This window comes from Tachyglossus aculeatus, chromosome 3 (genome assembly GCF_015852505.1).
Source record: "Tachyglossus aculeatus isolate mTacAcu1 chromosome 3, mTacAcu1.pri, whole genome shotgun sequence".
Taxonomy (NCBI): Eukaryota; Metazoa; Chordata; class Mammalia; order Monotremata; family Tachyglossidae; genus Tachyglossus; species Tachyglossus aculeatus.
The window spans coordinates 78,126,722-78,151,800 of record NC_052068.1 but is presented as its reverse complement, the minus strand read 5'-3'; the positions used below and the strand labels follow the sequence as shown (position 1 = coordinate 78,151,800).

At 45.0% G+C, this 25,079-nt stretch overlaps 1 protein-coding gene across 1 annotated transcript; it reads left to right on the top strand.

The window, feature by feature from the left end:
* The first annotated feature begins 1,992 nt into the window (after positions 1-1,992).
* On the top strand, positions 1,993-25,079 carry LOC119925859 (gastrin releasing peptide). Its single transcript, XM_038744349.1, has 3 exons — positions 1,993-2,187; positions 11,684-11,934; positions 24,769-25,079. Exons 1-3 carry the CDS (start codon positions 2,019-2,021, stop codon positions 24,820-24,822), a joined length of 474 nt encoding a protein of 157 aa, XP_038600277.1. The 5' UTR covers positions 1,993-2,018; the 3' UTR covers positions 24,823-25,079.

Below are 25,079 nucleotides of genomic sequence, written 5' to 3'. Positions count from 1 at the left end.
CAAGAGACTCAATGGCAATTGCATACGTTGAGCGCTTACTGTGCAGAGCACTGTACTATGTGCTCGGGAGAGTACAATATAATGGAGTTGGTAGACATGTTCCCTGTCCACAATGCAGTCTAGAGAGGAAGACAACAGACTCATGACTGATGTGGTGGGTGGCAGGGTGGTTTGGATCTTGCCACAGCCCAAACTGCCCACTTGCTTATCATGTTGACCTTAAGCAACTTTAGGTAACACAAGGTAGGCCTAACTCACACCTGCAAGTAACTACTATCCCTGTTTTCATAAGCAGCTCCTTCGTTTATTGTACAGAGCCTACCTGTACAATTAAATGATTGACCACAACAGCATGCCCAAGTACAAGCACACACACATGCTTTTCGACTGTGAGCCCACTGTTGGGTAGGGACTTTATGTTGCTATCTTGTACTTCCCAAGCACTTAGTACAGTGCTCTGCTCACAGTAAGCGCTCAATAAATACAATTGATTGATTGATGCTAGCATTTTCACTCTCCCTCTCTCAAACTCACACACACAGAGACCCCACCACCACCCCCATATGAAACAGTAGCAGAGAACCAGCAGGATGTAGTGGATATTTAGGGAACATGTGTCCTACATGTTTGCCTATTTAGTCCTGCATGTGTTTGTTTAAATGTGAAACTGAGCCCCACATGGGACAACCTGATTACCTTGGATAATAATAATTATGGTATTAAGCATTTACTATGTGCCAAGCACTGTTCTAAGCACTGGGCTAGATACAAGGTAATCAGGTTGTCCCACGTGAGGCTCACACTCTTATTCCCCATTTTATAGATGAGGGAACTGAGGCACAGAGAACTGAAGTGGCTTGCCCAAAGTCACCCAACAAGTGGTGGAGCTGGAATTAGAACCCATGTCCTCTGACACGCAAACCCGTGCTCTTTCCACTAAGCCACGTTGCTTCAGTACCTATCCCAGCGCTTGGAAAGCACTAAACAAATATCATCATTATTATTTATTTCTTCAGTAAGCACTCAATAAATACGATTGAATGAATGAACGACCCTTTCGTGTGAGCCGGGGACAGGGAGGAGGGGGCTGGTTTAGTGGGTTCCTCTCGTGGGGACAGAGGGAGGCAATGGGGGCGAGGGGAAAGGAGGGTGTGAGTGTGTGTGTGTGTGTGGGGGGGGGTGTCCGTGTGGGTCTGTGTGTGGGAGGGGTCTGTGGGGGGGTTGTGTGTGGGGGAGTGTGTGTGTGTGTGTGTGTGTGTGTGTGTGTGTGTGCGCGTGAGTGTGGGTCTGTGTGGTGGGGTCTGTGTGGGTCTGTGGGGGGGGGTCTGTGTGTGAGTCTGTGTAGGTCTGTGGGAGGGTCTGTGTGTGTGTGTGAGTCTGTGGGGGGGGCCTGTGGGGGTAGGTCTTTGTGTGTGGGAGTGTGGGTCTGTGTGTGTGGGTGTGGGTGTGAGGGGGTCTGTGTGTCTGTGGGTCTGTGGGGGGAGGTCTTTGTGTATGGGTGGGTGTGAGTGTGGGTCTGTGTGTGGGTGTGAGAGTGTGGGTCTGTGTGGGTTGTGTGAGTGGGGGTCTGTGTGTCTGTGGGGGGGGGAGACTGTGTGTGTGTGTCTGTGGGGGGGGGTCTGTGTGTCTGGTTGTGGGTCGGTGTGAGTGTGGGTCTGTGTGTGTGTGTCTGTGGGTGGGTCTGTGTGTGTATAGGGGAGAGGGGTTGAGAAGGGGGATAAAGGACTTCATGGTCGCCCGGGTGGGAGACTGATGGATGGCTTTGGGGGGCGGCCAAAGCAGCCCCCTGGGGGGCGGGGAGGACGTCAGCCGGCCGGCCTTCGCCCTCCCCCTTCCTCCCTCCCTTCCTTCCCTCCGCCCAGCTTTCCTTATAAATTCAGGGCTCCGGAGGCGAGCCGCCAGCCGCGGCGGATGGTCCTCCGCCTGCCTGCCTCGCTCCCTCCCTCCTCCGGCCCCCAGGCGCTCTCCCGGCCGCGGCCGCAGGATTGGCACCCAGAGCCCGGCCGGCGGCGTCCACCATGCGCGGCGGCGAGGCTTTCCCGGCCAAGTGCCGCTCCCTCTTCTCCCCCTTCATCCTGTTGAGCCTGGTCCTCTTCGAGGTGCCCGGGGGCGCCGCGGCCCCCCTGCAGCCGGCCAGAGGGAACCCGCTGGCCAAGATCTACCCGAGGGGCAGCCACTGGGCCGTAGGTAAGTGTCCGGCCGGGGGAGGGGAGGAGAGGGGAGCCGGGGGAGGACCTCAAGGACCGCTCACCTGCCTGGGCATCCGCCCTCGGCGCCCTGCCTCCTTGGCAGCCCGGACAGCCCCCTTCCACAAGAAGAAGAAGAAGAAGAATGATGACATTTATTAAGCGCTTACTATGTGCCAGGCACTGTTCTAAGCTCTGGGAGAGGATCCAAGGTGATCAGGTTGTCCCACGTGGGGCTCACAGTCTTCATCCCCATTTAACAGATGAGAGAACTAAGGCACAGGGAATAATAATAATGGCATTTGTTAAGATCTTATTATGTGCCAGGCACTGTTCTAAGCGCTGCCGGGGGATACAAGGTGATCAGGTTGTCCCACGTGGGGCTCACAGTCTTCATCCCCGTTTTACAGATGAGGGAACTAAGGCACAGGGAATAATAATAATAGTGGCATTTGTTAAGGTCTTATTATGTGCCAGGCACTGTTCTAAACTCTGGGGTTGGGGGGATACAAGGTGATCAGGTTGCCCCACGTGGGGCTCACAGTCTTCATCCCCATTTAACAGATGAGGGAACAATAATAATAATGGCATTTGCTAAGCACTTACTATGTGCAAAGCACTGGAATGATGGTATTTTTTAAGCGCTTACTACGTGCAAAGCACTGGGGGATACAAGGTGATCAGGTTGTCCGACGTGGGGCTCACAGTCTTCATCCCCATTTTACAGATGAGGGAACTAAGGCACAGGGAATAATAATAATGGCATTTGTTAAGATCTTATTATGTGCAATGCACTGTTCTAAGCTCTGGCGGGGGATACAAGGTGATTAGGTTGTCCCACGTGAGGCTCACAGTCTTCATCCCCATTTTACAGATGAAGGAACTGAGGCCCACAGAAGTTAAGTAATTTGCACAAAGTCACACAGCTGACAAATGTCGAAGTCGGGATTAGAACCCATGACCTCTGGCTCCCAAGCCCGGGCTCTTTCCACTGAGCCATGCTGCTTCTCTTATAATTATGGTATTTGTTAAACGCTTACTGTGTGCCAAGCACTGTTCTAAGCGCTGGGGTAGATACAAGATTATCAGGTTGTCCCACGTGGGGCTCACAGTCTTAATCCCCATTTTACAGGTGAGATAACTGAGGCACAGAGAAGTTAAGTGACTTGACCAAAGTCACACAGCTCACAATTGGCAGCGTCGGGATTAGAACCCACGATCCCTGACTCCCAAACCCGGGCTCTTTCCACTGAGCCACGCTGCTTCTCTAATTCATTCATTCAATCGTATTTATTGAGCGCTTACTGTGTGCAGAGCACTGGACTGAGTGCTTGGGAAGTACAATCAATCAATCGTATTTGAGCGCTTACTGTGTGCAGAGCACTGTACTAAGCGCTTGGGAAGTACAAATAGGCAACATATAGAGATGGTCCCTACCCAACAAGCTGCGAGCCTGTCCATTCATTCGATCGTACTTACTGAGCGCTTACTGTGTGCAGAGCACTGTACGAAGCGCTTGGAAAGTACAGTTCGGCAACAGATAGAGACAGTCCTTCATTTATTCAACCGTAATTACTGAGCGGTTACTGTGTACCGCAAAATTGCATACTGTGTATATGCAAAATTGGAAAGTACAATTCGGCAACAGAGACAGTCCCTACCTAACCATGGGCTCACCGTCTGGAAGGGGGGAGACAGACAACGAAACAAGTAGACAGGCATCAATAGCATCAATATAAATATTGATGGCCGCAGGGTAGAGCCCCTCTCTTCCCCGACCTCATTCCCCGTCTCTCTCTGCCACTGCCCCACTCCCGCCATCCCTCTGTCCCCGGGTCCCACTGTTGGGTAGGGACTGTCTCTATATGTTGCCAACTTGTCCTTCCCAAGCGCTTAGTACAGTGCTCTGCACACAGTAAGCGCTCAATAAATACGATTGATTAACTAGGGGTTGCGACGGTAGCAGCGCCCGCCTTCCCTCCCGTCCCTTAATCACAGAGAAGCCCAGCACCCGTGTTGGAATGAATGAATTAATGAATGACTGGGAAGGAAGGAGATTGGAACCTCCCACCGCGTCCCCCAACCATTTAATAATAATAATGATGGTATTTGTTAAGCACTTACTATGTGCCAAGCACTGTTCTAAATGCTGGGGGAGATACAAGGTAATCAGATTGTCCCACGTGGGCTCACAGTCTTAATCCCCATTTTACAAATGAGGTAACAGGCACAGAGAATTTCAGTGACTTTATAATGGCACTTATTAAGCGCTTACTATATGCAAAGCACTGTTCTAAGCGCTGGGGTAGATACAAACTAATCAAGTTATCCCACGTGGGGCTCACACAATCCCCATTTTACAAATGAGGTAACAGGTAAGGAGAATTTCAGTGACTTTATTTATAATGGCACTTATTAAGCGCTTACTATGTGTAAAGCACTGTTCTAAGCGCTGGGGTAGATACAAGCTAATCAAGTTGTCCCACGTGGGGCTCACACACTTAAGCCCCATTTTACAGATGAGGTAACAGGCACAGAGAATTTAAGTGACTTGTCCAAAGTCACACAGCTGACAAGTGGTAGAGCCGGAATTAGAACCCACAACCTCTGACTCCCAAACCCTTGCTCTTTCCACTAAGCCACGCTGCTTCTCTAATAACCACCTTTGGGTTTGGAGAGCCGCAGGAGCCAGCCGACAGTGGGGGCATTTACTAGCCAAAGAGCCCTAGAACTCGAAAGCAAAGCCCACAGTCTCCCCACTCTATGTACTCGCTTGGCTTTTCCACATTTTCCCTGTCCTCGCCCTCCGGCAGGGACCTGTGCAGGACCCGGGAAAGATTGGGGGTGGGGGAGAAGCATGATTGAGTTTGCACAAGAGGTTGGAGAACTCAGAAGGATGGAGGGCATTCTGTAGACAAAACTTAGTCGGGTCCTGATTCTTGGCAAACAGTAGTAGGGCGAGGATTGTTTGGGTCTAAATTTGAAAATAAAACTAGAGGTGGAAGGGGGAAGAAGGGTCACAATGGAAAATAAGGAAGCCCACTCCCGTCTTCAGGGAATTTTCCCCAGAGAGGTCCGAGTAGAAAGAGGAGAGTTCATAATTTACAGAATAATAATACTGGCATCTATTAAGCGCTTACTATATGCAAAGCACTGTTCTAAGCGCTGGGGAGGTTACAAGGTGATCAGGTTGTCCCACGGGGCTCACAGTCTTAATCCCCATTTTACAGATGAGGTAACAGGCACAGAGAAGTTAAGTGACTTGCCCAAAGTCACACAGCTGACAATTGGCAGAGCCGGGATTTGAACCCATGAACTCTGACTCCAAAACCCGTGCTCTTTCCACAGAAGAGATCGATGATGCTCTATACGCACCCTGAAATGTACGTTTAGCTATATTCCTATATACCACACCCAGAACAAATGCAGAGAGAATAGCTGAACCAAGGGTTTGAGGTTGGCCACTTGGTTTGCCTCCAAAATGGGATTTAGTTTCCTAGATAGGCTCTGGCCAATTTTTGCAGTTATTCAAATCTTTTGACAATGTACTGCCCAAATGAGTTTCCGTTCTGATCACCTATCAGTTGGATAGCCCCTATTCCACAGGTTCTGTCTTTTTTTCCAAAAATGGTCTTCATCCTCAGAACTGCTCTGAGAACTAAATCCGAGTTAGGCATTACTATACTCATTAGCTGGAGAAGCAGGGGGCTTCCTCTGTAGTTACTGTGAGTCGGAGCCAGCTGAACTAGAGTTAGAATAGAATAGTCCCAAGTTAATAATGCTATTTGTTAAGCACTTACTATGTGCCAGGCACTGTACTTAGTCCAGTGCTCTGCACACAGTAAGCGCTCAATAAATACGATTGAATAAATGAATGACTTTGGGCAAATCACTTCACTTCTCTGTGCCTCAGTTCCCTCATCTGTAAAACAGGGATGAAGACTGTGAGCCCCACGTGGGACAACCTTAATGACCTTGTAAGCTCCCCAGTGCTTAGAACAGTGCTTGGCACATAGTAAGCGCTTAACAAATACCAACATTATTATTATTATTATTATTATCCACTGGGGTGGATACAAGCAAATCGGGTTAGACACAGTCCCTGTCCCACCTGGAGCTCACAGTGTCAATCTCCATTATACAGATGAGAAAACTGAGGCACAGAGAAGTGAAGTGACTTGCCCAAGGTCACACAGCAGACAAGCGGTGGAGCAGGATTAGAACCCACGACCTTCCGACTCCCAGGCCCGTACTCTATCCACTATGCCATGCTGCTTCTCAAACTGGTTCCTAAAACTTCCTGATATGCAAAACGAAGGGATGGGGCAGGGACTGAATAAGAACGAAGTAGATGATCATCTAAGCTCCTGAAACTGGTTTTGGTGGATAGGGCAGAAAGTTGGATGGAATCAAAGTCAGTCCATATAAGCCCCCTTTTAGCTTCACTCTACTTCCTTTGGAAAGCAAAGCACTATTTTAAGGGTTTCTGGAAATTACCATGAATCCCATTTTTCTAGTTCACTCAAGATTTTGAAAGATTAAAAAAAAAAAATCCCCAAAGCCCCAGATCTCCCTTTTAAGCATATGAATAGGCAGAATTGCTTTAGGTTATAAGTTTAACCATCAAATTAGTACACAGCAATGTCATATCACTGAAGAGATGGTTTTAGACTTAATTAAATCAAACTAGCTACACATTGGTGACCACAGGAATATGTTAACACACATTTGCAAATTTCCAAGTAAATGTTTCTTTCTGTTGAACAAGTGTGGTATATTATTCTAAAATGGTAACAGTAAAATCTTAAGTCTTTGCTTATCTGGGTGTTTATAGATATGTATAGCATATAGGTCTGTAGATCTATTTTATTTGTGAATTGAGGAGAAACTGGAATCTTAAATTGGAGAAATATTTATCTCCTGAAAGCAAAGATTTGCTTTTACAGCCTGAAATCTGATTTTCTCCCTGTTCGTTCCTAGAATAGGATCATTTTCAAGTAGATGTGTTGTCCACATCAGCTTTTGTTCTTTTATTTTCCTGGTTTGTAATGACACCATGTGATAAAAAGTGAAATCAACCAAAAACTTCAATCTTGTGTTTTCTATAGTTGCCATCTTCACATGTGTACGGCAAGTCTGTAATTATATATAATTTCACTAAAGTGAGCGAGGAAAAATTTACCTTTCCTTGAGGTCTCCATTTTCTTTTTCATCAAAAAGTAATAAATTACAGCACTAGAAAAGCAATTAAAATGATACTGAAACGGTACACAACCTACATTACACCTTATTCAGAATGAAAGAAAATACACATATTGGAGAAAGTGTTCTAGACAGTGGACCCTCAAATACTCCAAATTCTTAGATTGTGAGCCCCACTAGGGGACAGGAACACTCTCTAACGCTCATCTATATAACTTTCCCGGTCTGTACGGACTGTAAGTGCTTAATATGTACTATTATTCATACTGAATCACAGGGTTTGGGAGTGATTTTGAGAAAATGTTGGAAAATTGGTCCCAAGGCAGAGGTCCATGCCATTACCATCTCCAAACACTCATCTTTTTCTCTTTTTTTAAGGTATTTGTTAAGTTCTTACTATGTGTCAGGCACTGTACCAAGTGCTGGGGAATATACATGCTAATTAGATTGGGCACAGTCCACGTCCCACAAGGGGCTCATAGTCCCAATCCCTACTTTACAGATGAGGTAACTGAGGTGCAGAGAAGTTAAATGACTTGTTCAAGGTCACACAGCAGACAAGTGGCAGAACCAGGATTAGAGCCCATGCCCTTCTGATTCCCAGGCCCATACTCTATCCATTAGGCCATGCTGCTTTTTCTCCCTTCTCTCTGCCCCCAGAAATTGGCAATTGTGAGGGAAGGAGTGAGAGGCTTTAATAAATCAAGTATTGGTATTTACTGAGTACCTATTGAGTGTTAAAGACTGTACTGAGCACTTGAACTAATACACTAGAGGTAAGGCACAGGTTTCTTGACTTGGAGAAGTTCAACTGAAAGGAGAAATAGATTTAAAAAAAATTACAAATAGTGGAAGCAGAAGGAAGCATAAAGTAGTTCAGATAGATCATAGGAATGTAAAGTATAAATAACTGTATATATAGAATACATAATGTATCAGGGTCTTTTGACTTGTATGTCCAGCTATAGATGGATCAATCAATGGTTTTAATTGAGCACATTGCTATGTGCAAAGCACTGCACTAAGCACTTGTGTGATACAACAGAATTAGCAGACATGTTCCCTGCCCATAACAAGTTTACAGTCCAGAGGGAGAGATTGATAATATAATTGATAATATAATAATTTAAAGATGTACACAAATGCTGTGGGGTTGTGGGTGGGGAGAATAACAAATGACCAAACATCACAGACCCAGATACATAGATAGCTAGATATCCATAAGGGCAGAAAGGAATAAAATACATAAATCTTAAGGGTGGGGTTGGGGTTGACAAGCCCCCTTTTTCCTCTCCTCCTCCCCATACCCCCTGCCCTACCTCCTTCCCCTTTCCACAGCACTTGTATATATTTGTACAGGTTTATTACTCTATTCATTTAACTTGTACATATTTACTATTCTATATTTTGTTAATGTGCTATATTATAGCTATATGCTATAATTCTATTTGTTCTGATGATTTTGACACCTGTCTACATATTTTGTTGTCTGTCTCCCCCTTCTAGACTGTGAGCCCGTTGTTGGGCAGGGACCGTCTCTATATGTTTCCGACTTGTACTTCCCAAGCGCTTAGTACAGTGCTCTGCACACAGTAAGCTCTCAATAAATATGATTGAATGAATGAATGAATGATGGATGTTGCAAGTTGATTGTGCAGTGAGACTTCAGAAGGTCTGCCCTTCACAAAGAGGGGGGAATTAGGAGGCTGGTGGGTGTTTTTGTGGGGAGAGAGTCTCAGGATTGGGGAACACCAGGAATAAGGAGTGTCCAGGTGAGGTAGCATGGCCAGCTTCAGATGGTAAAGAGAGTGAGTAATCACCTTAGGAAACGATGCCAGTGGAGATAGTGGTACAACCCCTTTCAAATATTTGTCTTTGGGCAAACTTCCAAGGAGGAAATCACAAAGCACTTCTTAAAGAAAATATTAATGATGGTATTTCTTAACCACTTACTATGTGCCCAGCTCTGGACTAAGTGCTGGGGTAAATAGAAGATAATCAGATCAGACAGTTCCTGTCCCACCCGGGGCTCAAATTCATTCAATCTTTTTATTGAGCGCTTACTCTGTGCAGAGTACTGTACTGAGCGCTTGGAAAGTACAAGTTTGCAACATATAGAGATGGTCCCTGCCCAACAACGGGCTCACATTCAAGAAGGGGGGAGAGAGAAAACAGAACAAAACATGTGGTCAGGTGTCAAGTCATCAGAATAAATAGAAGCTAGATGCACATCAGACAAAATAAGTAGAATGGTAAATATGTACAAGTAAAATAGAGTAATAAATCTGTGCAAACATATATACACGTGCTGTGGGGAGGGAAATGAGGTAGGGTGGGAGGGTGGGGGAGAGGAAAAAGGGGGCTCAGTCTGGGAAGGCCTCCTGGAGGAGGTGAGCTCTCAGTAGGGCTTTGAAGGGAGGAAGAGAGCAAGCTTGGAGGATGTGGGGAGGGAGGGCATTCCAGGCCAGGGGGGAGGTTGTGGGCCGGGGGTCGACGGCGGGACAGGCGAGAAAGAGGCACAGTGAGGAGGTTAGCGGCAGAGGAGTGGAGGGTGCGGGCTGGGCTGTAGAAGGAGAGAAGGGAGTTGAGGTAGGAGGCAATTAACTCAAATGGCAGTTAGAAGTGCTCCATTAGTGGGACCCAAGTTGTCGGGGGTGGGGTGGTGCCTCTGGCTGAGCTGTCCAAGGTGCTTTCACAGGCCTGGGGTGGGGGGCGGTGGGGCGCGAGAAAACACCCTTCCATAAAAGGGTGCAGAAGATTTCACCTTCTTTTGAAATCTGCACAAGCAGTGAAAGATGTTATCCAGAATGGAAGGTGGAAATGGCTGATTTTTTCCATAGCTCAATGTCTGAAGTTGGCCCAGGCAAGGTACAGTGAGTAGGTTTGAGGAGAGTAAAGGGTGGGAAGGATTGGGTGAAGAGAGCAGATGTATAAGATGAAGAAAAGTTGGAGAGCCTTGAAGCCAAAGGAAAGCAGTTTCTGCTTGATGATGAGGGAGATGAGGAGCCAATCGAGGTTTCTGAAGGGAAGAGAGATGTGTGATGAGGATAGATATGCAGCTCATGACATTTTAAACTTGTGATCCAGGCAACAGCGTGTAGGATAGAAAGAAGTGGGGAGAGGGAAACCAGTGAGGAGACTAATAAAGGTAGTTTAACCGTGGTATGACCAGAACTTGGACCAGGGAAGTAGCTGTTTGTTTGGAGAAGAAGGGATGAATAAAAAAAAATATTGTGGAGGAAGAACCGGCAAGATTTAATGCTGATCAACATAAAGTGAAAGATAGTGAGAAGTCGAAGATGACATCATGGCTGGGGGCGTCTGAGACAGGGATGATCGTGGTGATGTGGGCTGAGATAGGAAAGTTCAGAGGAAAAGGAGTGGTTTTAGAGGAAAGAAGAAAAGTTCAATCTTAGACATGTCTCATTTGAGGTGCTTGTTGGATATCTAGGTGGAGACATCCAGCAGGCAAGAGGAAATGCAGGATTGTAGACAGGTGAGAGGTCATGACTGGAGAGGTAGATTTAGGAATCATCAACCTAGAGGTTGTAGCTAAGGCCAGGGAGCTCATACTTGTATATTCAGACCACAGGCTATGTTATGGGTGCTTTCAAAAAAATCATAAGAGCCATTCTGTGGAGTAGGAGACCCATCTAGGGATCCTAGAATGGCCATCTTGCTAGTGACCCCTTATCCAGAAAGCCCATGTGGTCCATCCCAAATCAGGAGCACAAAAGTTATCTGAACAGAAGAGAAATAATTTAAAAACATCTAGAGAGAGCTTTTTCACCAACTTCTTTGGCAAGCCATTCCAGTACCGTAGTCTCCACTGTTGATAAATTATTCCTCACAGCTCCACTTCCAGGGTTACATAGGCCCATTCAATTTTTTTCTTTCATTGAGAACATTCACCTTGGCACTTCTGATAACAGATATGTAAAAAAAAAAGGCTCTGCTAGGAGAGGCAACATGTAATGGAAAGAGAATGGGACGGAAAGTCAGGAGGGCTGGGTTCTGGTCCCAGTTCTGTCACCCAACTGCTGTGTTATCTTGGATAAATCTCAATCTCATTGGGCCTCAGTTTCCTCATCTCTATGACTGGAATAATACCTGTTTATTCCCTTCCCCCAAATAGGGATGTTGTGAAGACAAAATGAGAGGAGTAAGTTGAAAATACTGAGTGTTTTATTCCTTTGTGATCAGAAGATGGCAGAAATCTGTTTTTTTTAACAATTTGCTCTGCTGCTTTCCATTATCCTTGTCCTAACTTTGTGATCATTTGATTCTTATTATAGGCCATCTAATGGGGAAAAAGAGCATTGGAGATTTTCCCTCTGACTTTGAAGGAGAAAGCAAGATACCACTGTTCGCATTACCAGAAAACTTGAAGCAGCTGAGTGAGTACCTGCGGTGGGAAGAAACAGCTCAGAATTTGCTCCAGCTGCTAGAGGGGAATGACAACAGAAACAATCAGCCCCTTCGTGAAGAGCCCCCAGGGTCCCCCAGGAACACTTGGGCCTTGGACAACAATAACAATTTTAGAGATGTAAGTTTAAACTAGCAAAGGGTAAATCTTTGGCTGGGGAGGGTAGGTGGGTGGGGTGTCTGTAAATGAAGGTGTTTCATTCATTCAATAGTATTTGTTGAACACATCCATCACATTTATTGAGATTTGTGAGAGAGTTGGTAAACAAGTTCCCTGCCCACGGTGAGCTTCCTGTGGTGAGCACTATACACTAGGTGCTTTGGGGAGTTCAATTAAAGTAAAAGAAATGGTCTCTGGTCTCAAAACGTTTACAATGTAAAGAGGGAGATAGAAGATAGAAATTCTGAGCAAAAGTATGGAAAAATGATTACTGACACACTGACACACTTTCTCACTCACTACAAGTTGCTTTGAAGATGAATGACCATGGACTATCAGAATGCCTTAAAGGAGGTGGGTTTTCAGGAGGCTTTAAAGACCGGGGGGGGGGGGGGGGGGGGGGGACGAGGACGACGACGACGACTTTGATCTGGCTGAATTGGAGGAGGAGGGCATAAACAGGTGAGACCAAAAAGCTTAGTAAACAACAGGTGAGAAGTGGGAGGGGGCCAAGAGTGAGTTACAGGAAGAAAAATTGCTTAGGAGGAGGGAAGAGTTAGAGTTGGGGTGAAGCAAGCCTATAATAATAATTATGGTATTTGTAAAGCGCTTACTATGTGCCAGGCACTGTTCTAAGCACTGGGGTGGATACAAGTAAATCAGACTGGACACAGTCCCTGTCCCACTTGGGGCTCCCACTCTCAATCCCCATTTTATAGAGGCACAGAGAAGTGAAGTGACTTGCCCAAGGTCACACAGCAGACACGTGGCAGAACCCGGATGTAAGAAGGAGAGAATGGATTTTGAGCCCTTGAGTCAATGATCAGTAGCTTCTTTTTGATGCAAACAGAAAGGAGCAGCCATTAGAGAAGCATGAGACAGCATAGCTCAGTTGAAAGAGCCTGGGCTTGGGAGTCAGAGGTCATGGGTTCTAATCCCACTCTGACACTTGTCAGCTGTGTGACTTTGGACAAGTCACTTAACTTCTCTGTGCCTCAGTTACCTCATCTGTAAAATGGGGATTAATCTGCACACCCCATATGGAACAACCTGATTACCTTGTATCTCCCCCAGTGCTTAGAACAGTGCTTAGTACATAGTAAGCACTTAAATGCCATTATTATTACAATTATTAGAGGTCTTTGAAGAGCAGAATAGTAATAATCATACTACCTATTAATTCTTTACCATGTACCAAGTCCTGGGGGTAGATATAGAATAATCAGATCTGTATAGTCCTGTCCCACACAGGGATCACAGTTGAAGAGGGAGGGAAGAGAAGATGAGAAATCTGAGGCTGCTTTCTAAAGATGAGGCAATTAAAGCACAGAGAGGTTAAGTGACTTAGTAGAAATATCATTTAAGTGCCTACTGTGTGCGGAGCACAGAACTAAGCACTGGGAGAAAATACAGAATTATTAGACATCAGTAAAATTGGGATTAAGACTGAGTCCAGTGTGGGAAAGTGGTTTGTACAGTGCTCTGCTCACAGTAAGCACTCAAATACAATTGAATGACTGAATGAATAGGGACTGTGTCCAAACTCATTACCTTGTATCTACCCCAGCTCTTGGTACAGTTCCTGACACATTTAACAAATACCAGTATTATTGTTAGACATGGTCCCTATCCCTTAGAGACTCACAGTTAAATAATGAGTGCGGGGGAAAAAAGGGACTGGAGACAGACACATCAGATAAGATGAAACATTAAAACACTATGTGGGCAAATACACAAAATAAAAATGAAATCAGTAGAGGGTTGTGACTAGAGGAGCATAACTTTCCTGTGGTCACCTGGTGGGCCAGTGTCAGAGTAAATTCTCAAGCTGAGGTTTCCTGACTCTCAGTCTCATGGTCATATCCACTAGGCCGTGCTGCCTTATCTCTATTCTGGGACGTACAGTCCCAAATATTCAGTGGGGGGTCGGGGGTGGTTCCATCAAAATTGTTTCTAAAAAGGTGTAGAGATAATCTTACCCCCACTTCATGTTGATAAATGAAGTGGAAAGCAGGAATGTGAGGTTTTATTATTCGGACTGCATCTCACAGATAACTGCCATGTTTATCACAAATTGCCCACTACCTAGATCAAACCCTGTCCCATTCAGGAGACCCACCCTTTGAAACATGTTGTCCAGGAGCTCTTATACACTTTATGGTATTTGTTAAGGGCTTATTATAATGCCAGGCACAGTACTAAGCACTGGGGTAGACCCAAGTTAACCAGGTTGGATACACACAGTCCATTTCTCTTATGGGGCTCAGTCTTATCCCCGTTTTACAGATGAGTTAACTGAGGCACAGAGAAATCAAGTGACTTGCCCAAAGTCACATAGCAGACCTGAGCAAAGACAGCCCTTTGACAGGAAATGTTTTGGAAAATATTTTACAGCTCAGTTACTCAGAACTCCTCCAAGTCTATTGCTTTTAAAGAACATCTCAACTAGTCAGAAGAGGCATAAGCCCTAATGCTTCTTGGCTGAAATACTGCCACACCCATGATTTTTTTTTGGTATTTCTAGAGAGTGGCAGTAACAAGATGGTCATGGGACCATTTTACCGGCCATAACCTACACTACTGTTTTTCTTACTAGGACAGAAGAACACTACATTTCTAAGTCATTCTGCCCTCTTCAGATTTCTGAGTTGCCAATCTGATTCCTGCACAGGTCCCCATAATACTGGGGGAACAGAAGTGAAGAGAGTTTGATAGATAACTGGAATATTAGCAAAGATGGCCAGTTTTCTTTGTTCTACCCACAGAGGGAGATCTGGAGCTAGGAAGGTAAAGTGAGATAATGAGGAAGAACCAAACAAAATGAAAAATGAGAGAGTGGGGAATGAAGGTTTAAATGAAACAGGTAGGGAGAGGGTGGGCAGAGGCAGTAATGGTAGGGGAAGATGTAATGGAAGCCAAGTGGTGAGGAGTATGGGATGAAAATGATCTCGTTAAACGATTAGTAGCCTCCCATGAGATCCCTGCCGAAAGGAGAAAACGATCAGAGGAAGATGCTTAGCATCTTGTTGCTCTCACGCGACAGTTTTCCCTCATTCAGAAATGAGCCCTGACTCCCTTGGAGAATCTCCATTCAGAGGAAGCTCTTGAATTTGGTCCAAAGATAATGGTCAGAGCCCCTGTGTTTCTCTATTTCCAACAACAGCAGCCACATTGAAAATTGTTAACACACTAGAGGAAATCTTGCTCCTATCTTTCTTCATCATATGATTGTTTAACTTTTGGTTGATAATCATCTGTGTCCGTGATTGATTTCCTTTAGGCTTCGTATAACCTGGCTGAAATTCGAGCGTGCTTACTCTCGTGCACAAAGGCTCTGGCCCATTATTTATTACAAATGCAATAAACTAAAATGAGTTTTTCATTAGATAATGAAAGAATGATGGTAGAAAACCCCTACTGCCCAAGCTATAAAGAGCTCATATTTCCATGGTAAGAGTCCTTCCCAGAAAAATTGGTCATTTTGTTGAGAGTGCTGACTTTCAGCCTGGGGAATAATTTAGGGTGGGGTTTTACAATAGGTCACATTTAATACTCGAATTCCATTGTCTTAGGTACCTAACTAAACCATTTTGCAGGGCTGGTTTCATGTCTTACAATGTGCACATGCTGTTATGATGCACTCACTAAATGTCTTCTGAATTTAATGCTCCTTCCAAAACGCCAAATTCATTGAGAATAGCTTTAGTTACTGAGAAAATTAGCCTTCAGAGTACACTATATTTCAGGAAATTTCACTTTCAGAATAGAGGTCTGAATAAATACCCTGTGGAGAGCCATATTGATGGTATAATGATCATGTCTCATGGGAACCAAAGACAACCCTTCTACTCCCATATTCCATCTCCCCAGACTTGACAAGTACTTCCATAGTCTCTAGGGGTTGTTACCAAGACTGCAGGCTCAAAGTATCTGACACCTTGATCAATCAGTCATATTTATTGAACACTATACTAAGTGCTTGGGAGAATACAATGTAACAGAGTTGGTAGATATGTTCCCTGCCTACAAGGCACTTACAGTCTAGATCACATAGATTTAGGACATGTTGGTGTGAGAGTTCTCACCATTCTACTTTGAATTGGAATGAGCTTTTTCTGATTCTTCCCTAGCAGTTTGCATTGCGTGCACTGAGACTACCTTTAAGTAACTGAATAATTTCCACTCTTCTTAACGGAGAAATTTCTTAACGGAGAAACGCAGGCCGACCTCCACTGTCTGGACAATGCTTTCATCCCTGGCCTAGTGGTAAGAGCAAGAGTTTGGAAGTCTAAGGACATGGGTTCTAATCGCAATTCTGCCACTTGTCTGCTGGGTGACCCTAGGCAAGTCACAACTTCTCTGTGCCTGGTTACCTCATCTGTAAAATGGGGATTAAAACTGTGAACCCCACGTGGGATAGGCACTGTGTCCAACCTGATTATCTTGAATCTATCCCAATGCTTAGAACAGTGGTTGGCACACCAAGCACTTAAATACCATAATTATTATTATATCCCGTTCCATCCTTTTCTATGACAATATATTATTCTATGAATATCAGGAATTCTTGTGTTGGAAAGGAGTCAAACAGTCATCTGACCCAGATGTAGATCTGGAGGAATGGGGAGACCTCCCCATTACCTCCCTTAGTAGCCTGCTTCAGTCACTGTTAATAAGCACTTTTTCCTCCAGGTAATACTTTGCTTCACTACACTGTCTCTTGCTGCAGTTAAAGATCATTTCCTTTAAAAAAAAATGGTTTTTGTTAAGTACATACTATGTTTCAAGCAATGTTCTAAGCACTGAGGTAGATACAAGTTTATCAGATTGGTCACAGTCCCTGTGCCACTTGGGGCTCACAGTCTAAGAAGGAGAAGGAACAGGCAATGAATCCCCATTTTACAGATGAGGAAACCGAGGCACAAAAAGGTTAAGTGATTTGCCCAAGGCCATACAGCAGGCAATTGATAGGTCCAGGATTAGAACCCATGTTCTTTGATTCCCAGGCCCCTTCTCTTTCCTCTTGGCCATGCTGCTTCTCATCCTTTTGGTCATCCCATCAGGAGAGGAAATGTGTAGAAATGGAATGCCCAGTTTAAAGTCCTCCCCACTTTTTCATATTATTATTATTTTGGTATTTGTTAAGTGCTTACTATGTGCAAAGCACTGTTCTAAGCACTGGGGAGGATATAAGGTGATCAGGTTGTCCCATGTGGGGCTCACAATCTTAATCCCCATTTTACAGATGAGGTAACTGAGGCACAGAGAATGTTAAGTGACTTGCCCAAAGTCACACATCTGACAAGTGGCAGAGCCGGGATATAAATAAGGTGCCCTGGAGCTAGCTCTTAGGAATTCAGGTGTATCCTGGCAATTCAAACAGATGGTTAAAAGAGGTTAAGAAGCATGACTGATGATTTCATTCCCTGTGGTGTCAAAATACCACACATTATTATCAGCCATAAAGCATTTTTCATTCATTTACGGTTGTCCACATTTTTGGAGAGATGTTACAGTTCTCTTTATCACCATTCCTTCCCACCCCTCCTCACCTACCCCCGCCCCCTTTTTCTTCCAGAGTAAAGCTTGGGTCCCAAATATCACTCGTATGTGTGGTAGCAATTGATCTTCCTTCCTTAATTTAACTCCTGATGAAAAATGTACCACCACACCAGATAATACATAACCACAAATGGGCTAATAATGATCAATGTTAATCTTTCCTACAACCTTCCTTTAGTAAATTTCCTTTTGATTTAATTCTATATACAAGGAAGTTGTCTACTGATCTCTACATCATAGCACTGACTGATACTCCAGTGGTATTGTAAAAAATCATAATGATAATTTTGGCATTTGTTACATGCTTACTCTGTGCCAGGCAGTGTAGTAAGTGCTGCAGTGCATACAAGCAAATTGGACTGGACACAGTCCATGTCCCACATGGAGCTCACAGTCTTAATCCCCACTTTACAGAAGAGGGAATGGAGGCACAGAGAAGTGAAGTGACTTGCCCCAGGTCACATAGCAGACAAGTGATGGAGCTGGGATTAGAACTCAGGTCCTTCTGACTCCCAGGTCCATGCTCTATCCATTAGGCCACACTGCTTTCTCAAGCTCATTCCCTTCTCTGGGAAACATTATCCAACCTCTGCTTCACTTACATTGTCCTCTCATGGTTCTCCTCCTCTCTCTCTGGCTGTTCCTTCTCAGGCTACTCTGCGTGCTCCTCCTCCTGCCTCCTATCCCTTAACTATGGGAGTTTCTCAAGGTTTAGTTCTGGGTCCCCTTCTGTTCTCCATCTATCCCACTCCCCTGAAGAACTCATTCACTCCAGTGGCTTCAACTACTATCTCAATGTGGATGATTCCCGAGTCTACATCTCCAGTCCTGCACACACACACACACCCCTCTCTCTCTCTCCCCCCCCACCTCCCCCACATTTCTGCCTCCCTTTAAGACAGCTCTACTTTGTTGTCCCACTGACACCTCAAACATGTCCAAAACAGAATTCCTTATCTTCCCACCCAAACCTTGTCCTCCCCCTGATTTTCCCATTAATATAGACAGCACCATCATCCTTCCTGCCCGCAAGCCCATAACCTTGGCATTATCCTAGACTCATCTCTCGCATTCAACCCACATATACAATCCGTCACTAACTCCTGTCAGTTCAACCTAAATAACAATCAATCAATCAATCAATCGTATTTATTGAGTGCTTACTGTGTGCAGAGCACTGTACTAAGCGCTTGGGAAGTACAAATTGGCATCACATAGAGACAGTCCCTACCCAACAGTGGGCTCACAGTCTAAAAGGGGGAGACAGAGAACAGAACCAAACATACCAACAAAATAAAATAAGTAGGATAGAAATGTACAAGTAAAATAAATAAATAAATAGATAAATAGAGTAATAAATATGTACAACCATATATACATATATACAGGTGCTGTGGGGAAGGGAAGGAGGTAAGACGGGAGGATGGAGAGGGGGACGAGGGGGAGAGGAAAGAAGGGGCTCAGTCTGGGAAGGCCTCCTGGAGGAGGTGAGCTCTCAGCAGGGCCTTGAAGGGAGGAAGAGAGCTAGCTTGGCGGATGGGCAGAGGGAGGGCATTCCAGGCCCGGGGGATGACGTGGGCCGGGGGTCGATGGCGGGACAGGCGAGAGCGAGGTACAGTGAGGAGATTAGTGGTGGAGGAGCGGAGGGTGCGGGCTGGGCAGTAGAAGGAGAGAAGGGAGGTGAGGTAGGAGGGGGCAAGGTGATGGAGAGCCTTGAAGCCCAGGGTGAGGAGTTTCTGCTTGATGCGCAGATTGATCGGTAGCCATTGGAGGTTTTTGAGGAGGGAGTAATATGTCCAGAGCGTTTCTGGACAAAGATAATCCAGGCAGCAGCATGAAGTATGGATTGAAGTGGAGAGAGACACGAGGATGGGAGATCAGAGAGAAGGCTAGTGCAGTAGTCCAGACGGGATAGGATGAGAGCTTGAATTAGCAGGGTAGCGGTTTGGATGGAGAGGAAAGGGCGGATCTTGGCAATGTTGCGGAGCTGAGACCGGCAGGTTTTGGTGACGGCTTGGATGTGAGGGGTGAATGAGAGAGCGGAGTTGAGGATGACACCAAGGTTGCGGGCTTGTGAGACGGGAAGGATGGTAGTGCCGTCAACAGAGATGGGAAAGTCAGGGAGAGGACAAGGTTTGGGAGGGAAGACAAGGAGCTCAGTCTTCGACATGTTGAGCTTTAGGTGGCGGGCGGACATCCAGATGGAGATGTCCTGAAGGCAGGAGGAGATGCGAGCCTGGAGGGAGGGGGAGAGAGCAGGGGCAGAGATGTAGATCTGGGTGTCATCAGCGTAGAGGTGATAGTTGAAGCCGTGGGAGCGAATGAGGTCACCAAGGGAGTGAGTGTATATTGAGAACAGAAGGGGACCAAGCACTGAACCTTGGGGAACCCCCACAGTAAGAGGATGGGAGGGGGAGGAGGAGCCTGCAAAAGAGACTGAGAAAGAACGACCGGAGAGATAAGAGGAGAACCAGGAGAGGACGGAGTCTGTGAAGCCAAGGTCAGATAACGTGTTGAGGAGAAGGGGGTGGTCCACAGTGTCAAAGGCAGCTGAGAGGTCGAGGAGGATTAGGACAGAGTATGAGCCGTTGGATTTGGCAAGCAGGAGGTCATTGGTGACCTTTGAGAGCGCAGTTTCCGTGGAATGAAGGGGACGGAAGCCAGACTGGAGGGGGTCGAGGAGAGAGTTGTTGTTGAGGAATTCTAGGCAGCGCGTGTAGACAACTCGTTCAAGGAGTTTGGAAAGGAATGGTAGGAGGGATATGGGACGATAACTAGAAGGTGAGGTGGGGTCAAGAGAGGGTTTTTTTAGGATGGGAGAGACATGGGCATGTTTGAAGGCAGAGGGGAAGGAACCAGTGGAGAGTGAGCGGTTGAAGATGGAAGTTAAGGAGGGGAGAAGGGATGGAGCGAGAGATTTCATAAGATGAGAGGGAATGGGGTCAGAAGCACAGGTGGCCGGAGTAGCACTTGAGAGGAGGGAGGAGAGTTCCTCTGAAGATACCGCTGGGAAGGATGGGAGAGTAGCAGAGAGTGTTGAGAGCCGGGGGGTTGGAGAAAGGGGGGAAGAGACTTTGGGGAGGTCGGACCTGATGGATTTAATTTTGTTAATGAAGTAGGAGGCCAGATCGTTGCTAAAACATTGCTAAAATCCTTTCTTTCCTCTCCATCCAAACTACCATGTTAATCCAAGCACTTATTCTATTGCATCAGCCTTGTTGCTGACCTTCCTGCCTCCTAGCTCTCCCCACTACAGTCCATACTTCACTCTGCCGCCCAGATCATTTCTCTACAAACACATTCAGTCCATGTTTCCCATGCCTCAAATACCTTCAATGGCTGCCCATCCACATCTGCAACAAACAGAAACTCTTTACCATCAGCTTTAAACAACTCAGTCACTTTGCTCCCTCTTACCTTTCCTCATTGCTCTACTACAACCTCACCTGTACACTTCATTCCTCTAATGCTAACCTATTCACTGTACCTTGATCTCATCTATCTCACTGCTGACCCCTCACCCACATCCTGCTTCTGGCCTGGAATGTCCTCCCTCTTCATATGTGACAGACAATTATTCTCCCCACTTTCAAAGTCTTATTGAAGGCATATCTCCCTCAAGAGGCCTTCCCTGACTAAGCCCTCACTTTCTCTTCTCCTATTCCTTTCTGCTTCATCTGACTTGCTCCCTTTATTCACCCGTCCCTCAGCCCCACAGCCTTATGTAGATATCCATAATTAATTTAAAGTCCATCTTCCCCTATAGACTGTGAGCTTGTTGTGGACAGGGAATGTGTCTACCAACTGTCATATTGTTATACTGTACTCTCCCAAGCACTTAGTACAGTGCTGTGCACACAGTAAGCACACAATAAATATGATTAATACCATGGTAGCAAAGTTCCCACTGAGAGAATGGAGAGGAACAATCATTAGGAGATTTTCAGTCAAATTAAAAAGATCTAAGGGCAGACACTAGAAAGAACCACCAACCATAGTGCCAATAAGATGTCATTAGGCCCAGGGAAAGAGAGATGCTAATTCCCTTGACCTGGAAGAGCGGGGCTGAACAGCACCTTTCAAAAGTCATGCACTGCACTCCAGCACCCTTTTCACCAACATCAACAATTCTTACCCTGCATCACTCTGCCAGTTCTCCTCTCTGAAGTTTTGGAGGAGGTATTGACCTCTTTCTGATTTCACTTTGCCTGAATGTCCTTGGACATTTATTGCCAACTGTTAAACCTAGACCCTGAAAGCTTTTGGATTTCCCCCCCTCAATTTTCTAGTCTCTGCTCTTTCCATTACTTTTGGCAATTCCATTTCATTTCACACTTTTCATATTTGTTTTGGGAAATTGTCATTCTCTGAACTTTTTCAAATCAACCTCACTAGACTAGTCATTTATTTACAAGCTTCTTTTTCTTCTATTGATGGGACAGCCCAAATTGCTCCATTATCATCCCCAGTATTTGTTGAGTCTGATCCTGTAGTACAGGTTAAAGCCTGCTGATGACTTACAGCATGGTTGGGTTCTCTTAGAAACTAAACCCCTTGTCTCTTGATTTAGTCCTCCTTAATGTGCTCTCTAACTGGGTGTGCATTTTGCAGTATACTGAAGCTAATCAATCACATTTAGTGAGTGCTTATATGCTGAGAACTGTACTAACTACTTGGAAGAGTATCATAGACTTAGAAGACATGATCCCTTCCCTCAAGGAAGCTAGTGAGGGAAACAGAAGGGAAAAATTGATATGCAATAATAACTGAGGTATTTGTTAAGTGCGTATTAGGTACCAAGCAATATAAACATCGGGGTAGGTAATCACATTGGACAAAACAAAGCTCCTAGGCTTGTGTTCTTCCCATTAGGCCACATGTAGTTGAGTAAATGCTTAGGGAGTAATCTAAGTAAAGAAGTGCTACAGGTTCATGTGAATGCATAGAAGTTGATGCAGAACTGGCAAGATAGTAGCTGGGAAATATGACCTAGGGAGAAAAAAAAAATACTGATCCAAGGAAGTTCTCCTGGAGAAGGCACAGTTTCAGAAGGACTTTCAAGGTGGGAAGAGTTGTGGTCATCATTATCAGTGGTTTTTATTGAGTGCTTACTACATGCAGCATACTCTCCTAAGTGCTTGTGGTCTGGTGGATTTGAAGTGGGAGTGAGCTCCAGCCAGAAGGAAGGAGTCAGACACTGACAATACAAAGACAGGGCTTAAGACATAGGTTAGGTTGACTGGTAATTAGATTGAATTGGGACAAAGTGGGAGAAGGAGGGGAGAGCAGCCGTGAAGCCTTGAAACTGATGGTTAGAAGTTTCTACTTGATCTGGTGAGGTCCGGGTACCCATTGGGGGGTTTTAAGAAGGGAGGTGTGTTGAATAACATTCTTTAAAAAAGTCTCACAGAGTGAAGTATGGACTGGATAGAGACAGCATAGACAGCAGACAGGTAGACCAGTGAGGAGGCAGATCCAGTTGTCAAGATAAGACATGCAAGTGCCTGAACCAGGATGGGATAATAATAATGATGGCATTTGTTAAGTGCTTACTACATGCCAAGTTCTGTTCTAAGCACTGGGGTAGGTACAAGGTTAACAGTTTGTCCCTCGTGGGGCTCACAGTCTAAATCCCCATTTTACAGATGAGGTAACTGAGGCACAGTGAAGTGACTTGCCCAAAGTCACACAGCTGACAAGTGCCAATTTGTACTTTCCAAGTGCTTAGTACAGTGCTCTGCACACAGTAAGTACTCAATAAATATGATTGAATGAATGAATAAATGAATGGTGGCGCCGGGATTCACTAAATCACTTCCATCTAGTGGAAGGGGGCAGAACAGGGAAAGGTTGAGAAGGAAAAACTGACAACCTTTAGCAACAGGCTAAACATGATCGTCGAAAGAGCAGGAGGAATCCCTCGGCCCTCTTACTCAGAGACCTGGCAGGAAAAAGACAATGCAAGTAGCCTGCTAATCAGTCCCATCTGACTGGACGTTAAAACCTCCCACCACCCTCACTTTCATTTGTAGAAAGATATTTTCCTAAACTCCTTCAGGTACCACACAAAGTTTTTCAGTGGGGAGAGCAGCACTCCCTGTGTTAAAGATATGAAAGATAACATGAAAGCTAGAATTCTGCATCTGATTTTTGGTTTGATCCAGGTGTCCTGGGAGAGGGATACTTCAGTTTCATCATTGGTAGGATATGGATGATGATTACTGCTCATTCTCTATCTTATGAAGATGCTGCAAAGGGACCTTTCACTTCATTAAGAGACAGATGGTTGTGAGGATGGCAGTGCAGAGACATAGTTGTAGCATAGTTCATATCACAATACACTAGCCTAGTCTTCTTTTTTCTCAACTCACTGTGGGTAACTGAATTTAGATTTGAGTTGCACAGCGAGTTATGGTGTCACAATCCTACCATGTCTACCAACTCTGTAGTACTGTAGCCTCCCAAGCATTTAGTACAGTGCTTGGCAGCCAACAGACACTCAAATACCATTGGTAGTCAATCCCTCAGCCAGTACTGGCCTCACCACACCACAAAATGTAAGCATACCATTTGTACTTGCAAAAGAAGTGTTAATTTTGTTACCTCTTTTGTAGCACTGTATTTAGTGGAACACAAATATACAATAAGATAAAGAGCCCGGGGTCCTTACTTTCCCCCTCTTTCCTACCTATTCTCTCAGTAAGCTCATGTAAATAATGGGAAAACATAGAGACTGAGTCACTGCTTAAACCGGATCCATTTAGCTGTTTGCTAACACATTTTACAGGATGTATGATAGGAGGCAAAGTTGATAACTTGGTTAGTCAAGGTATGGAAAGGGCCACTTTCATAATTGGATGAGTACCCTTGGCCTTCCAATTCAGATAAATTAAAAGAAAAATCAAATCAAGTGTAGAGGCATGGAATCAATTAAGTGATTTCCCTTTCAATGTACCTTCCTTTCAACTGCACTCCATGATTGATAAATGAAAGACTTCCTTTTCCTCCCAGTTCAGGTGGCAGTTGCAGGCTAGAATGTGAAAACGTATGGGCTCTAGGAAGCCTCTGAACTATTGAAAGGCTTATGGGTAACTGTGCTCCCTCAATTACCAATTCAAACATGGAAAAATCCCATGGAAAATATGTTTATCAAGATGATACACAGCATTAATTTTCACTAAAACTAGCTGTTACATATGCCAGCGTTGCTAACTATACTTTTTTTTTTGGTAGGTGGTGGACTATCTGCTTCAGGTTCTGAACATGAAGGAAAGCACTCCAAGCTGAGCAGGCAATTCCCCTCTAAACTGGAGAGCTCTATCCTTGAGAGACTATGTTCCACACACATCTGATTGTTACAGATAATCAACAACATCTTCTCTGTGTAAACAAGATTTCTTCTGTGCAAAATAATTATTCTTGTATGTTTCAAACTAAACCCCTGTATTTTCCAGCATCATTTTCTTGTCTGAACAGCTTTGCTGTAAATAGTTGGCCAGGAAGGGTCTTCCAATGAACAGAATTATTTTATCCCACTCTCACGA